At 39.7% G+C, this 14,436-nt stretch overlaps 4 protein-coding genes and 1 non-coding gene across 7 annotated transcripts; 1 reads left to right on the top strand and 4 right to left on the bottom strand.

Annotated features, from left to right (window-relative positions):
• Positions 1 to 272: 272 nt before the first annotated feature.
• LOC112175126 (probable ADP-ribosylation factor GTPase-activating protein AGD15) lies at positions 273 to 4,134 on the bottom strand. Of its 2 annotated transcripts, none has more exons than XM_040511993.1 (9): positions 3,859 to 4,134; positions 3,712 to 3,770; positions 3,213 to 3,303; positions 2,848 to 2,902; positions 2,393 to 2,483; positions 2,094 to 2,289; positions 1,121 to 1,307; positions 688 to 910; positions 273 to 575 (listed from the first exon to the last, which is right to left on the bottom strand). In XM_040511993.1, the coding sequence occupies exons 1-8, from the start codon at positions 3,904 to 3,906 to the stop codon at positions 876 to 878; spliced, it is 762 nt and encodes a 253-aa protein (XP_040367927.1). In that variant the 5' UTR covers positions 3,907 to 4,134; the 3' UTR covers positions 273 to 575; positions 688 to 875. The 2 variants fall into 2 exon arrangements, with proteins under 2 accessions (XP_040367927.1, XP_024168556.1); XM_024312788.2 differs by having other exon boundaries at positions 688 to 890.
• A 152-nt stretch (positions 4,135 to 4,286) lies between these two features.
• LOC112175127 (protein BOLA1, chloroplastic) lies at positions 4,287 to 4,823 on the bottom strand. Its single transcript, XM_024312791.2, has one exon. The coding sequence runs from the start codon at positions 4,733 to 4,735 to the stop codon at positions 4,415 to 4,417; it is 321 nt and encodes a 106-aa protein (XP_024168559.1). The 5' UTR covers positions 4,736 to 4,823; the 3' UTR covers positions 4,287 to 4,414.
• Positions 4,824 to 4,878: 55 nt separating this feature from the next.
• On the bottom strand, positions 4,879 to 4,951 carry TRNAF-GAA. Its single transcript has one exon. It is a non-coding gene; the product is annotated as a tRNA-Phe (tRNA).
• Positions 4,952 to 5,159: 208 nt separating this feature from the next.
• Positions 5,160 to 6,161, bottom strand: LOC112179838 (inactive protein RESTRICTED TEV MOVEMENT 2). The gene is made up of 2 exons (XM_024318324.2): positions 5,924 to 6,161; positions 5,160 to 5,810 (listed from the first exon to the last, which is right to left on the bottom strand). Exons 1-2 carry the CDS (start codon positions 6,036 to 6,038, stop codon positions 5,260 to 5,262), a joined length of 666 nt encoding a protein of 221 aa, XP_024174092.1. The 5' UTR covers positions 6,039 to 6,161; the 3' UTR covers positions 5,160 to 5,259.
• A 3,921-nt stretch (positions 6,162 to 10,082) lies between these two features.
• Positions 10,083 to 14,336, top strand: LOC112179019 (E3 ubiquitin-protein ligase RING1). 2 transcript variants are annotated; one of them, XM_040510939.1, is made up of 2 exons: positions 10,083 to 11,401; positions 13,385 to 14,336. In XM_040510939.1, the coding sequence occupies exon 1, from the start codon at positions 10,268 to 10,270 to the stop codon at positions 11,390 to 11,392; it is 1,125 nt and encodes a 374-aa protein (XP_040366873.1). In that variant the 5' UTR covers positions 10,083 to 10,267; the 3' UTR covers positions 11,393 to 11,401; positions 13,385 to 14,336. The 2 variants fall into 2 exon arrangements, with proteins under 2 accessions (XP_040366873.1, XP_024173085.1); XM_024317317.2 differs by lacking the exon at positions 13,385 to 14,336 and adding an exon at positions 13,023 to 13,338 and having other exon boundaries at positions 10,084 to 11,401.
• The last annotated feature ends 100 nt before the right edge of the window (positions 14,337 to 14,436 follow it).

The raw sequence follows: 14,436 nt of genomic DNA, 5'->3' as shown, positions 1-14,436 counted from the left end.
AGCCCCAACTTCCTTTAGTTATTAGCTTTCCAAATCCAGTACTCTTGCCAGTTAGCATTCCGAGTTTTCTAGCACTCTTTGTGCTCTTGTTCTGGATTCAACGGTGAAAATGCTCCTAGTATTTTTCAAACAAACAAATGTGTCTCTTCATTCTCTTTTTCTACAATCAGCTACAAAAATTTGCATTCGCAAACCCATTTATTACAGAAAAGCTGCTTAACAAGGAAACAAGATAGGATCTCAACCTTTTAAAAACAACAAAGAATCAAAACTGTGATAATATTGTTGGATATCATCATGACATTAATCTTAGCCACCTGCTCTTACTTAGTATGACCTATGAAATCTTGTAAAAATGATACACTTGTTTTTTTCTTTTTAATTAAACAAAAAAAGAACAATAAGGCTTAATTACATCCCTTCTCCTGCTACTATTATAGATAGCCTTCTGTGATGTGTACATACCCTTCACCCTCTCTTCTTTCATATATGAATCCAGACTAAAAACTAGAAACAAAATTACCATATCTCAGCACCATGAAGGATGTGTGACAATGTATTTCTTGACTGAGATCCTGCATTGGAAGGTGGAAAGAAGGAATCGTTGAGTCAAGAGGACAACAAATTAATTTGACAGTTGAATTTGCAATCGACTGAGAAAAGAAAAGTAAACAATTTATGGTTTACTTGCCGAAATTTGAAAGGAATTGCAAAATATGCCAATATCAAGTTGAAACAGCAACAAATCTTGATGAAGAGTTATATGTGCTGTCCAATCCCACATTTCCTGCTAGGAACAAACATTGCCCACACTTCAGCTACCACTCTGACTTTAATGTCAGCAGCTGGCCAAACATTAATTCCAGGGGCTTAAGTCAAAGAGTCCTGTCCTGCAAACAACAATTTGGATCTGAGAGGAGTTAATTGGCTTAGGTCCATTTACTAATGATTTAACCACATCTTTTAGCAGGCAATCAAATCAAAAGCAGCTGTCTATTGGCAGAACCACATCTTTTTGGCTTCAACGACTTTTTATTTCTTAGAAGAATAACTCCAACTTGAAAGTTCCTAAAACCAGCTTAAAAATAAAAATGAAATAGAAATATCTTATTGTTCTTACAATCAAAAGTTGCCCAGCGTGCAGGAGGTACAGTATGACATTCCTGTTTTGCATCATGGACAGAAAGCAAATTGAAGAGATCTGTTGCACTGTTGTTCTTTCTTGTTGCCGTATCGCAATCTGTCATCGGTGCTGACCCCTTTGGTAGAGGTGAATTAGTATAAATGTGATTCAAATCTAAAGAACCCTGCACGAACCACAGTAATCATTAATTATAAATATGTAAACCCATCAAACCTGTCCAAATGTACCATACAATTGAACTACAACAAAAAGGAGCAATGCAAACACATTTGATGAAGCAAGTAGAGAAGCATGAAACAGTACAGTAGCTCTTTGGTAAAGTTCGGAGTGAGAGTTCATCAAGAGAATATCAAGAATTCCTAGAAGCTCAGGTTAATTGGAATTGCAGCAGCAAGACAAGCAGTAAAAAAGTTGGTATGCATAAATCAAATCGCAGATGCAGATTCAAAGGAGCAGTGCATTTTCTCTTTTGTTGAACCTTTGAATGTTATTAGATTTTGATCCAGCAACTCTATGGAAGAGATAAAGGGGTAGAGCAAAATAGATACTTAAAATTTTTATGAACTCAAAAGAAGGATCATTTGCAACAAAGTTACTGAAATCAACTTTAGAAACCACCAAGTTCCAATAGCTCCCTCATCGATCAGAGAATGACCACGAACCCTATGAACTCTAGCAAAAACAAGAAATAAACATCAATTGAAGAATGACCATGAACCCTAAGAACTCTGTCAAAAATAAGAAACAAACATAAAGCACTCTAAGTCGCAGAAAATATTCCACACTTGGAAAACAGAAAAAGTGATAGAAGTTCCAGAGTTAATGAAATCTACATGACAGCTTTATTAAGAACACAAAGTATGATGAAGGAGCAAGAACTATCTGTCCTGACTTATGGAACTCAAACAAACAATTTCATTACTTACAACAATTAAATATGAATAATTACCGTGCGGGGTCTTGCTACTGGAGGAGCATCTTCTGAAAGATGTGTAGGAAGTATTGCTTCCTCAAGAGAATGCCTCCTTAGTTTCTTGCCACTGGTGGCTCCACCTTCAACCAACTTGTTGGAACTGGTGCCCATTTCAACTGGTTCAGGAGCGGGCTGTTTTGCATCCTTTGCAACCCACTTTTTTCCCTCATACCTGAAAGTTCCTAAAATAGTTCAGAACAGAAGGAAGGAAAAAATATTAACTAACTATCCAAGTTCCGCATGAAAGATCAAAATTATCTTCATCAGACAATTACTTGGCACGAATAAACTTCTCGATCGCACTTCTGTCTGCATTTAGTGGCAACTTTTTTTCCCAATAATTGTTTGCCTTCTCATTACCCAAAGCTACACAGTGAAACACAAAAATGTCGATTAACATGCTAATGAATTTGAATATGATACTCACTGGACATTGAATAAAGTCCTCCCGAGCAAAACATGTGAAGTGATGTTTTCTAATATGAACCACTTTCAGTAAACTTATGGGGGATAGGAGGAAAAAAAGGACCATGACTTCAATGAAAGGATAGCAATGCATTGTATCTAGTTGCCTCAGGAATGCTAGTCATTCTGAGAGGCATGTTAACAAGATGCTATAAGATGGTACCTATACAATTTAGCAACACATATGGGTATGAGTAGCGCGCACATACGGTAGATAGAGAAAGAGACGAGAGAGAGAGGGAGGGAGGCTAAAGCGAGCTCTTACATTCCATAAAAGCAATCTGCTCTGGCAGCCATGTATCCAAAGTAGTAGACCGGACCTATTTCCAAAATCATCCAGGCTATGCAATCATCAGAACATAATGTTGATATGTATTGCAAGCACATGTTATTGAAAAAAGTTGACAACCAATAACTGATCTTAGGAAGACTAGTAAACCGAAATAACATCAGCAATTAATAGCAGATGTATGTAATACTATTGTCATTGACATAACTTATAATCCCATAGCTGTATTATTGCTTCAGTGATTTAATAAAAATTCCTTGACAAATTTTATGATTACTGATAAAAAAGAGACAAGAAAAAGGGTCTACTGACTTAAAGAAATGAGAGGTGGACAAACAAACCTTTGAAATGTGCACTCCAAGGCTCCGATGAATTCCTGAACATTGCATGCAAATAAATATTCCCAGATTCACACTTGCCCATCGTGGGGCTCTGAAACAAATATATTGAAAGCAGAAAATCACATTAACTGAATATTAAAAAAAAAAAAAATTCATAATATGGGCCACCTATGAAAATACCAAGGGTCCAAGATAGGGTGACTGAACACTAGATTCAAATTAGATGATGTTTTCCCAAATCAGACATCAGATGGTGAAGAGCAGCAAATAAAATGAACATGAGATGGTTGTATACACAACAAGGAAGAGAGGAAGGAAGAAAAAACTCTCCATTGGATTAAACTTAGCATCAAGAAAAAGAAATGACCATCACATAATCAGATTTTGGCTTTAGAGGTAAGACCAGACCTTTGGAACTGACATTAATCGAATTAAGTCTAGACCCTAGAGTAGTGGAAATCTGCTAAACATAAGAAGACATGGGTTCTGAAATGTTTACTTGCTCCGACAATCAGCACATTCCCGGTTTTCTGGCAGCTTAAGAAGACCTTCTAAAATCTGGACATAAAAGTAGAGCACAATTGTATTAGCAATTGAATGTTACACATTGGAAAATAATTGCATAAAAAGGAAGGAGAGAGCAAACCTTGGTGTGCTTGTCGTTGAGCTCCTTGGAAATGGAGGCCTTGCTCATTGTCAATTACTTAATTGTGTGTGCTTCCCTCTCTTCCTGCTTTGGTTGATGTGTTATCTGAAAGAACAATTCATACAACACCAGAGAGGCGACGAAACAACAAGGCCTTGGGGCCAACAGAGAGAGTGAGTAATTCCACCACTCTCTCTCTCTCTCTCTGTGTCCCTCTGGAATGAGACTAGAGGCTCCACTAATTCCTAGGGGAAGGAACGGTTGGCATTCCACAAAAAACTGTCTTAGCAATTTCCATTATCCAATCCAACACTACTATTTGAGGCTGCTTTGACCACCTCAAATTCTCTCATCTTTCTCTCTCCATGGATTGCAATGTTATACTTTACAGCAAGTTTATCTTTATTAGAGATTACAAGCAAAGCGCATAAATTTCAACACGAAATAATATAAAAGCTTTCAAATCCGATGAACAAGAATACACTGATACATAAATATATATCAGGATCAAAAATTCAAAATCATGATCATACATAATAATAGGGAAGGAAAATTGTCACTTGGGGCCGGTTTCTTGGGGAGTCTTGGCGACAATGGAGAGCGCATGAAGACCGGACTGGAGCTCGTCGGCCAAGGCATCATACACCATGCGGTGTCGTTTAACGAGGCTCTGCCCCTCGAATTTGGGGGACACGATCTTCAGGTTGAAATGAGTCTCGCCGGCGTTGTTATCCCTCATGGCGGCGTGTCCGGCGTGCTGATGTGACACGTCTTCTATGTCCAGAGCGCTGGCTTCCAACGCCGTCTGCAGTTTCGTTCTCATTCGGCTTGCCCGACTTAGCTGCTGCAAAACCGTCGCTCCTCCTCTAGAACCCATCTCTTCTCTTCTCTTCTCTTCTCTTTTTCCAGCTGCTCAGCCGCTGCTGCGTGCTCTGTCTCTCTCACTCCACCATATAACTCTGCAATAATAATAATAATAATAAAACAAATACAAAAAAACCAGATTAAAAAGAAAATTTGTGCGGTGAGCGTGGATCGAACACGCGACCTTCAGATCTTCAGTCTGACGCTCTCCCAACTGAGCTATCCCCGCAATTGATTGGTGTTTTGGTCGTTGTGTCATTCCGCTAAACTATAAAGCAAAATTCAACTATACATATAGAGCAAATAATGTGCAAGTCATAAGTGTCTCCCTCTCTCATCATCATTGCCCGTCAGATCTTTGTATGTATACATGCGTGCATAGTAAAATTTTCAAAGTGTAAAATTAGAAGAAATTTAATTTCAATAATCTTACATTATTTTTTTGAAATACTAATCTTACATTATTAACGGGTTACAAATTAAAAGGAAATGTTTAATACAAGCTTGGATATTGTGACACAATAGGATGAATAAGATCTAGTCTGTCTGCTCCCAGCTGTATGAGTAATGGCCGTGTTTGTATCTGATATATGCCCCGAAACCAAAAGCGACCACCACGGCAACCACCAACACGAGTTTCACCTTCCAATTCTTGGAAGCTAAAGTACTCTTTTGCCCCAATTCGCAGCAGCTTCCTGGCTTAACCTCTTCATCAAGCAATGCAGCATTTTCATCGGTGGTTGGCTGCTTGTCCGGATTTTGTTTAATGAGTTTAGCTATCGCTTTATCATTATTTGTTTGAGTATCATTGTTGCTTGGTTCTGGTAACTTTTCATGATTGCTAAGCTGTTGTTTCTGATGTTCTGGAGATTGAGGTTGAGGTGGTGCAATTTTGGGAGGCATTGTTATTGTAAGAACTCCTGCAGCAAACTTTGCCGCAACTTTATTTGTGTCGCAGTTGTTTGGAAGCTTAATTTCTTTGTGGAAACGGCTCCATGTAGATTTAGTTTGGTCCAATGGACGTTCTCCATGGATTGTAAGCATCCCCGTCTGAGTGGTACGGACACTTAGGTGTTCCTTTCTGAAACCTGATCCATCGGAGCACAGTAATTAATGATATCGATTGTATATGTTAGAGTGTTAGACAAAAATGAACTCGGTGCAATCATTAGGATACGTACATATTTAATTACATGCATACCTTGAATATGGACCTCAACAACATTGTCGCGGTTATGCCATTTGCAGAAGGGTTCAAAGTCCTCGTAAGTACGTTTGGCCTGATGATCAGCTCCGGCTACCTTGCTTTGATCCATGGAAATGAAACTCTAAGAACGTGAATGGAGATAATATATATGGAAGGAATTAATGGAGAACAGGAATTAATATAGAACAGGAATTAATGGAGATAATATATATGGAAGGAAAGATCGATTTGAGGAATGTCAACCATGCAGGTCTCTATTTATACTAATTTTATGGCATGGCCCAATGAAGGCATATATGAACATGCAAGCTAGCTAGCTTGGTACGTACCGGAATCATTCTTTTTCAATTCCCTTGGGTTTGATTCTCCATTGCTTTATATGTGTACCTCCTGTTTTGCTTTCTTCTTCCATCATCTCCGCATGCATATATATATATATATATATATATATATATATCTTGCAGGTGAAGCAAGGAAGAAATGGTCGAGCGTCTTCCTTAATTGATCGTGTTCACATGCGCCATTCCTTTTACTTAACCTTCAGGCAAGATCTGCATGCAATGCGTGTTAGAAATGTTAGCCTAGAATAAGAATATTCGATCAAAATAGGTACAATATAAAATTATAAATTCGATCATTATAGTCTTGCGGATGCTTTGTCAAGAGCAAGTCCGTTCTAGGACCACGGGCTTGTAAGGGAATAAGCTGCACGCCTGCACCGTTCTAGGGGTCATCATGTTTTAATTATTTTATTTATTTTTGGATAAGGGCTAGTGTGACTGCCCTGAACTCTGAATTAATGAAACCGCATAATACATGGGGGGACATAGTACCTAAACTCTTGATTATATATAATAAACTTTAAGAGAACTTCATGAGATAATAACAAGAGTCTCAACTAAAACAATTTTTTTTTTTTTTTTTGAGAATAAGAAACCTTTATTGATAATAAAACAAATTACATCATACGGGAATGACCGGTGGTGGACATGAATTCCCCACTCTCATCCCTAAAACCTAAACCAGTTACGGGTCCGTCATCATGAATGATCTCCATGAGCCGAAAGGGCCCAACCCCTAACCACCTATAACGCCCAACCTCTCGGGCTACAAGGAATCCCGAGTATCTTGATACCACCTCATGGACAATCTCCAGAAAAACCAACGCCCTCTTCCACACCATGTCCCACAGATACCAGACCACGTGCAAAGATCGCTCGTCAGTACATTGACCATAAGATAACACCGAAAGTAAACCAATTCATCCCCAGGAATGACACCACATCCATGGCACCTCAAATTGACCCACCCCTATCTCAACGGAGTAGGGACAAACTAATGACCAAGAAAACCTAACCAAAACCATAACTTTAAACAAACACAAAAATAAAAACATAAACCAGCCCCACCAATCGTCTTCCTTCTCCTCATGTGGCCTGCCGACAATCCACCTCCATAACACAGCCCCGTTAAACTCGCAACGCCGGAAAGATGCAGTCCACACAGCAAGCCACGCCGACCTCATCTGTTATCGGCTGAACCCATAATTAAACCCAGATCCTGACGAGTCCACACCGAGATCCGGTACGAAACTCGCCTTGCCTTACCGCCCGGCCTTGTCAGTCAGCTTGATCCGCCTATTGACCCATCTCAGAGAGATAGCCAGCGCCATACAATCCATGGCATACCGCCGCCACGATATGGCCTCCGGCCACCAGCTCCAAGCCTGCGTCGAATACCAGTCACCCATCCTGCACGCCTGCGCTGCCGCCCGAGAAGAAAGAAACGTCGTACATGACCCGGAAGGACGAAGCAGAATCCAGATGCAAAGCCCCGAGCCCTAAAGATCCCGTCCGACAACACCCACCACTCGTCGATGAGGCCGAAACCCACAGTCAACGCAGGGACGCAGCCTGACTGGCAGCAAGCTTTTCTTTATGATTTCCAAACCCTAAAGTCTTCCCTGTAATCTCAGAGCTCCAAGAGTTCCACCTCCTGTATATTCATTAAGTAAAATTAAGAGAATAAAACAATGTATTCTACCAATCACTAACTAGCGAAGAGTGCTCTACTGGCTACTTCATTCGTTCTATAACGAATAAGCATCATTACAAAGACCACAGAGATTTCCCACTATGTTGTCACATTAAAAATGAATCCGATATACTGTATATGATTAATCTTTTGTTTTAGGCTTTCTACATTTGATGATGGTGGGTTTGATTCGATGTATCTATTCGGTTTTTTGATACCAACTAAAATTGTTCAACAATTCAGTCGATTGACTGAATCAGTTGTCTAATATATCAATTTGATTTGGTCAATTTCAACCACATTGATACTATTGATTGATCCTTATTATTTTATGAAAAATTATACTTTCTCAATTGTAATTGTATATATAGTAATTATCCAAATAACACCAATAACGGCAATTTTAATGTAAATGGAATAAGCACATCGAAAGATTGACAAGACAATAGATATGAATATATATTATGACTTATATATCTATAGTTTAAAGCTATAAGATATATATATATATATATATATATAAGCAAATAAAATTAACTACAATTAAATTAAGTTACAACTCAAAGAAATTAAAATTGACAATAAAAAATCATACATATATAAGAATTAAAATATAGCTAGAGTGATGACGATCCAAGAATAAATCTCTTCTAAATAAATATAAATGTTAACTAATAAATTTATATATATATATATATATATATATATATATTTAGGGCAACAAAAGACTAATCCATTGATGATAAATCATCTGACCTCACTCGGTCAACCATGAAGGGTACATAACACTCCTCATATTACAATGCAAGCTCACAAAGAGTACTAAATCAAAAAAAAATCCAAAAAACTAAATTCCATACTTCGACAAAACTAAAATCCTAAAGGAACTGCTGAAAAAGAAAATGCAGAATTTAAAACTCCCTAATCCTACACTGCCCTAAAATGGAACCAATGTCCTGAATATCTTGACTCCTAAGACCCTTTTGGTGTACGTCACAACATTCAACACACCCACAGCAACATTATAGGAGCAGATGGAGGACAAAAGAGCAGGACAAACGACCCCCCAAAGAGCCCAAACTCAACCCAAGTGTGAGAAAAATAGGGGAATTGGGCTAACCAAGGCCCAATTCTCTAGATTGCATCTCTGCAGCCTAGGAAGACAGAGGCCCAAGGCCCACTGCCCACACCCTATGCCCCTCACACCCAACCGCCGAATCTGGCCCTTCCGAGAAGCTGCCCACCACCGCCTAATCAGTCTAGGGGCCTCCCCAGGTAGGAGACCACGACAGCCATCTCGCTGCCCACCAAAGCCTGTGCTGGTGACCGCACTTGTTGCACTAGGCTAGTTCTTCAAGCACGAACCATAAGCCTCAGCCGACAAACTGAATGCCGATAGCAGAAATTTTCCTAAACCTCTAATCCCTAAACTGTGATGCCGAACTCCTCCTCGTCAAACTTGATGCCACCAAAGCAAAACGCCAGTCTCGTTTGCAAACCCATAACAAAGTCTGTACTTCGCCTCTTTCCTTCGGCCAAAACAGCCTTCGCTACGCACAAAGGAGATGAAGCCTTATCCTCTTACCTCTTACAACGCCGGAGCGCCCTGTTGCAGATCGGAGCCAAAGTGCCGCCGCACTGCTTGCGAAACCTAGGTTTAAGTTTCAGTTTTGTTCTTCTTATCGGAACTTCTTTGTTTAGGTCATCCTCTTCATGACATTTTCTTATTGATTAGACATTAACTAATAAATTTATATTGTTTCGTCGGTTTCGATATTTATTGATTTATCATGGACTAATTGAAAACTACATTACAAGCATCAATTTGGTTCAATTTCAGTTAATTTTTATCGGTTTGGTTCAGTTCGCTTTGTTAGTCTTCAATTTATCGGTTTGGTTCATTAACGGGTCAGCCCAGCCCTATAGATGGCATGTTAGGAAGTTAAGGCTTGGTCCAATAACTTCCTAACAGATAATCCCTCTCCAAACAGGCCCGTTTAGTTCTTTTTGGATAATTGGAATGTAATTTGGAAAAGAAAAAGGAATGACGAGTCTTTATTAGGGCAATGAGTCCGCTCCGCGTCACCGTCACGCTCATCGGTCGTCGCATACATACTCGTATATCGGCGTGCATTTACTAACGCCTAAATACCGTTCGTTTCAACTCTCTCTCTCTCTAAAAACTCCTTGAGGTTTCAGAGGCTGCTGAGGTCTTCATCGTTTCGTCCTCCATCTTAATCGCCCTTCCTCTCCGTCAAACCTCTCTTCTCTCCTCTCCTCCCTCAAATCAACCAATCAAACGACATGTCGTCCTCGGGCGGCAACTCCGGCATCGCCCCCTCTCAGCTGTACTTTTGCCACCAGTGCGATCGCACCGTTTCCCTCAACCCTTCCCCTACCTCCGATCTCAATTGCCCTATTTGCAGTGACGGCTTCCTCGAAGAGATGGAAACCTCTAACCCTAACCCTTCCCCCAATCCCTTCTTCTCCTTCCCCTCCGACGCCCCTCCCTTCGCCTCCTCCAGCGGTTTTCCCTCCTTTCTCTTCAGCACCCCAGCAGGCCCCGCCGCCGGTGGTCCGGGAAATCTTGGCGACGAACTCTCCGCCTTCCTCGGTGGTGGCGCGCCTTCCTCCCGCTCGTCCCCCTTTCAGGACCCCGACGCCTTCGACCCCTTTGTGTTCCTCCAGAACTATTTGCAAACCCTAAGGGCCAATGGTGCCAATGTTCAGTTTGTGATTGATAACAGCGGCGGAGGAGGAGGAGGAGGAGTAGGGGATCCTTCAGCCTTCCGTGTTCCCACCAATCTTAATTTTGGAGATTACTTCTTCGGCCCAGGCCTCGAGCAACTCATCCAGCAGCTTGCCGAGAATGATCCAAACCGCTACGGCACGCCACCGGCTTCAAAGTCTGCCATCGAGGCCTTGCCAGTTGTGAAAATCTCAAAGGAACTCTTGGATTCTGATTCTTCTCAGTGCGCAGTGTGTAAGGACTCGTTTGAGCTTGGGGAGGAGGCCAAGCAGATGCCCTGCAAGCACTTATACCATTCTGATTGTATTCTTCCCTGGTTGGAATTGCATAACTCATGCCCTGTTTGTCGCCACGAGTTGCCAACCGATGATTCAGAGTATGAGCAGAGGATTCGTGGCGGCGATGCAGCCAATGCAAATACAACTCAATCTTCTGCTGCTGCCAACAATTCCAGTGGTGTTGGTGGGAGTAGGGGGCCAGCTGTTGACATTCAGAGTCAGGCACCACGTACAGTTGAGCGGAGGTTCACCATTTCCTTGCCTCGCATTTTTAGGGTATTTGGTGGTGCACCCGAGACTAGTAATACTGGGAGTGCAAGTGGAAACAATGATGGGCCTAACTCAGGGAATAGGGGAAGCCATAACTCGGAATCTGAGCCCAGACAAGAAGATCTTGATTGAGGACAATTGGTATTGCATCTTTTGCCATTCAAATTCATGCCCTTTCTTTATGGATTGTGTTTCTTTGGTTTGATTTGACAAGAGCAGCAATCATCAATCAGCTTAATAGCTTAATCATGCAGACAAAAAATTGTTGTTATAGTTGGGTTTTATTTGAATGGACTAGTAATGATAAATATACTTGAGTTCCAAACTTTAAGTTTAAATCTCAAATCTTGTGTCTTCCCAATGCATGAAGAATGACATGTATTGTTTAGGTGGTAGAAATCTTTTGGATAATAAGTTTAGGTGAAAAGATACAAGGTGTGTATAAGTTGCTTAGAAATCAGGAACAGGTTGATAACAACATGGACATACATTAGACATATTAGACATCTTCTAACTATTGAACCAAAGTATATAATTCATTCAGGAGAATTATAGAAACATACAAGTGTTTAAGGAATTAGGATACATGTTCAATGATCCAATGATACAAATCATATCACTATGTCTCAATAGTTATGAATGGCACTTTTGATACGCAAAAAAAGAAAAAGAAAAAGGTTCTTGGTATATGTCATATCTGCATCTTCTATATGAATATGAACTATAGTCCCTTCAGGTTTGAGAATATGTGGCTTATCCTTCCTGATTTCCATGACAAGATCAAGCCCAGGTGTCAGTGTAATATCGTTTTCAAAACATGGAAAGATGCCATATAGCCATATAGGTAGGTAGGAGTGCAACTTCATAGATGTAAGGATACAAGGATTCTTTTTTTCCTAGAGAATTGGTAAATGAGGTTTGCAATTTTTAATGCTATTTCTCCTTTGTATTCCGAGTGCCCCTATAGAATGCCTATGGACACAGCCTCTGTCGTTAGTTTTTTGGACATGATTTATCTTCTTCCCTGGCTTTTTGACCGTTCTTATTAAGCTAGTGAGAAAGTAGCTATTTCTGTTTATGTACCAGTCAGTTATGATTTCTTTTTGTTAGATTCATTGACTATCTCCGTATTTTGAATTTTTGATACATCGGATTCCAAGAGGATCACTAAATCTTGATAGGTGCATTATTTAAAGTTCTCTACTAAATTCTGTTCTTGCTGTCAAAATACCTGAATTCTGTGCTGATCAGGTTTTGTCTGGTGTTCCTTTCAAAAGAGTTGGACCACTGAATGTTTTTTCTTTTTCATACAACTCTGTTAATGATCACAGAGGACTATGCAAGACCAGGACCTTACCCATTTTTCTTTTCTCTTTCATTGTTAAAATGTATTCTTCGGTTGTGATGCTTTCTACAAATATGTCTAAATGTCTTGGGGGTTTATTTGGCCCGATTTGTTCATGACTGTCAAATTGGAACTGAATGACTATGGAAGTTCCAATCCTTTTTTTTTTTTTTGTCTAGAGAAGTTTTAAACTCTGTTTTGTTTCTTATTGGAACATACCGACAGATTCCTTGAAGCAAACTGTTCAGAGTTTATGTGCATTTGGTTGTTTAGTTTGTCATGCTTAATTGTTTTACCTACAGTGGGTGATTCATCTCCTTTAAGTTGTTTTGTTTCTTTTTTTGGCCGCTTTATATTGTTTGATGTTTATGAGTTGTTAAATTTTCCACTGAAAGGTTATCTGTCTCTTTTCGGCAGGTATGAATAGCAGTTTAAATCTGCAACCAAATGTTGAACAAAGAAAGATCTTGCACATTAACAGTTAGTAACAGTTGTTTTTTTTTTTTTTTCTTTTCTATATTTGGATGTGATAAGAATAGGTAAAGTGTCCACCTTTATTTTGTTCAAGTTACGAATTTCTCACAGATTCAAGATTTTTGTCAAATTTTATGTGCATTATCAGTGTTCTATTCTGTAAAAGTTTTCATGTGGGTAACACCTTAATTTTGGAATGTCTGTATTACACGGTCTTGTTGCTTCAATTGCTTATTCAAAGTTTTTTTGATTCTATTTATTTTCTTCTTTCTATTCATCTCTTACTTGCACGCGATTCTTTAAAGGAGGCATTGCAATAGTTCGTGTGGTGATATTAGTGGGTTTTGGATGTTGTGGAATGAAATGTTCCTGTTGTGATTTGATCATCATGGAATCAAAACAGTAGGCCAAGCATTGGATGTTGTGACCTTGCGATAGTCCTTGTGGTGATACTAGTGGGTTTTGGATGTCGTTGGAATGAAATGTTCATATGGTGATTTGACCATCTTGGAGTCAAACATTTGGCCAGGCGTGGAGGTTATAGCCATGATCCCAGTTCACACTACTGGTAATGAATACATAGTGGATTTATTTTGCTTGCTATGATAATGACCTAGGAGTGGTATCAGCTTTTCTTTTAAATATGGATGTGGGTAGTATCATTCTGTGGTTTCACTAGGTCTTGAGGAGGTAGAGATGGTGAGAGATTTGTTATTGTGGATGCAATGTTTCTTATTACACAGCAAAAGTTTCTTGAAAGTGTGGAATATAGTAACAATCGACCCTTGTTGGGTTTGGCTCAGTGCTACGGATGTGCAGTTGGATATCTAAACAAGTTTTTGTATCATGCTGTTTATCTGCTTGCTTGCAAGTTGCAGCCTCTCTAGTTTCTGGTGTATGCTTCAGTGAAAAGCTTTAAAGGAAAATGCACCTGAGTTGAATACTTTAGGGGTTGTGGGTTGTGATTCCCCACTCAAATATACATGGGGAAGAATACTTGAAGTGGAACCTTTCCTCTTCAATTTTCTCCCTACCCTTCCGAAGAGAATAATTGCTCTTTTTCCTTGGTTCTAGACAAAGTCTGAACTCTAGCATTCTTTCAAAAGAAAAGAAAGAGCCAAAGAGGATTTTTGTCATTGCAATACACAATCATTTACTCGTATGCTATCCTTGTGTACAATAGTCTAGTTGCAGGAAAACGAAACGAAGAGGCGGGACTCCTCTTTGTTAGAGATAATTTTACGACTACGATGCATAGTTTGTAGAAGAGTGAATAACTTCCATTCATTTTGGGGCAGGTTCAATATTAGTCATCACTCGAGAAAATGGCGCATGGAGCCACTAGCGTTCACCCTAA

The sequence above is a fragment of the Rosa chinensis genome, chromosome 7 (genome assembly GCF_002994745.2).
Source record: "Rosa chinensis cultivar Old Blush chromosome 7, RchiOBHm-V2, whole genome shotgun sequence".
In the NCBI taxonomy this organism is placed as follows: domain Eukaryota; kingdom Viridiplantae; phylum Streptophyta; class Magnoliopsida; order Rosales; family Rosaceae; genus Rosa; species Rosa chinensis.
This window is presented reverse-complemented; position numbering and strand designations above follow the sequence as displayed.

Coding starts and splice junctions, on each gene's coding strand:
- LOC112175126 (XM_040511993.1), bottom strand. CDS start 3,906: ATGAGCAAGGCCTCCATTTCCAAGGAGCTCAACGACAAGCACACCAAG. Junction 3,304..3,711: donor TGTGCTGATTGTCGGAGCAA/GTAAACATTTCA, acceptor TATTTGTTTCAG/AGCCCCACGATGGGCAAGTG. Junction 911..1,120: donor ACGCTGGGCAACTTTTGATT/GTAAGAACAATA, acceptor AACTCCTCTCAG/ATCCAAATTGTTGTTTGCAG.
- LOC112175127 (XM_024312791.2), bottom strand. CDS start 4,735: ATGGGTTCTAGAGGAGGAGCGACGGTTTTGCAGCAGCTAAGTCGGGCA.
- LOC112179838 (XM_024318324.2), bottom strand. CDS start 6,038: ATGGATCAAAGCAAGGTAGCCGGAGCTGATCATCAGGCCAAACGTACT. Junction 5,811..5,923: donor TGTTGAGGTCCATATTCAAG/GTATGCATGTAA, acceptor CCGATGGATCAG/GTTTCAGAAAGGAACACCTA.
- LOC112179019 (XM_040510939.1), top strand. CDS start 10,268: ATGTCGTCCTCGGGCGGCAACTCCGGCATCGCCCCCTCTCAGCTGTAC.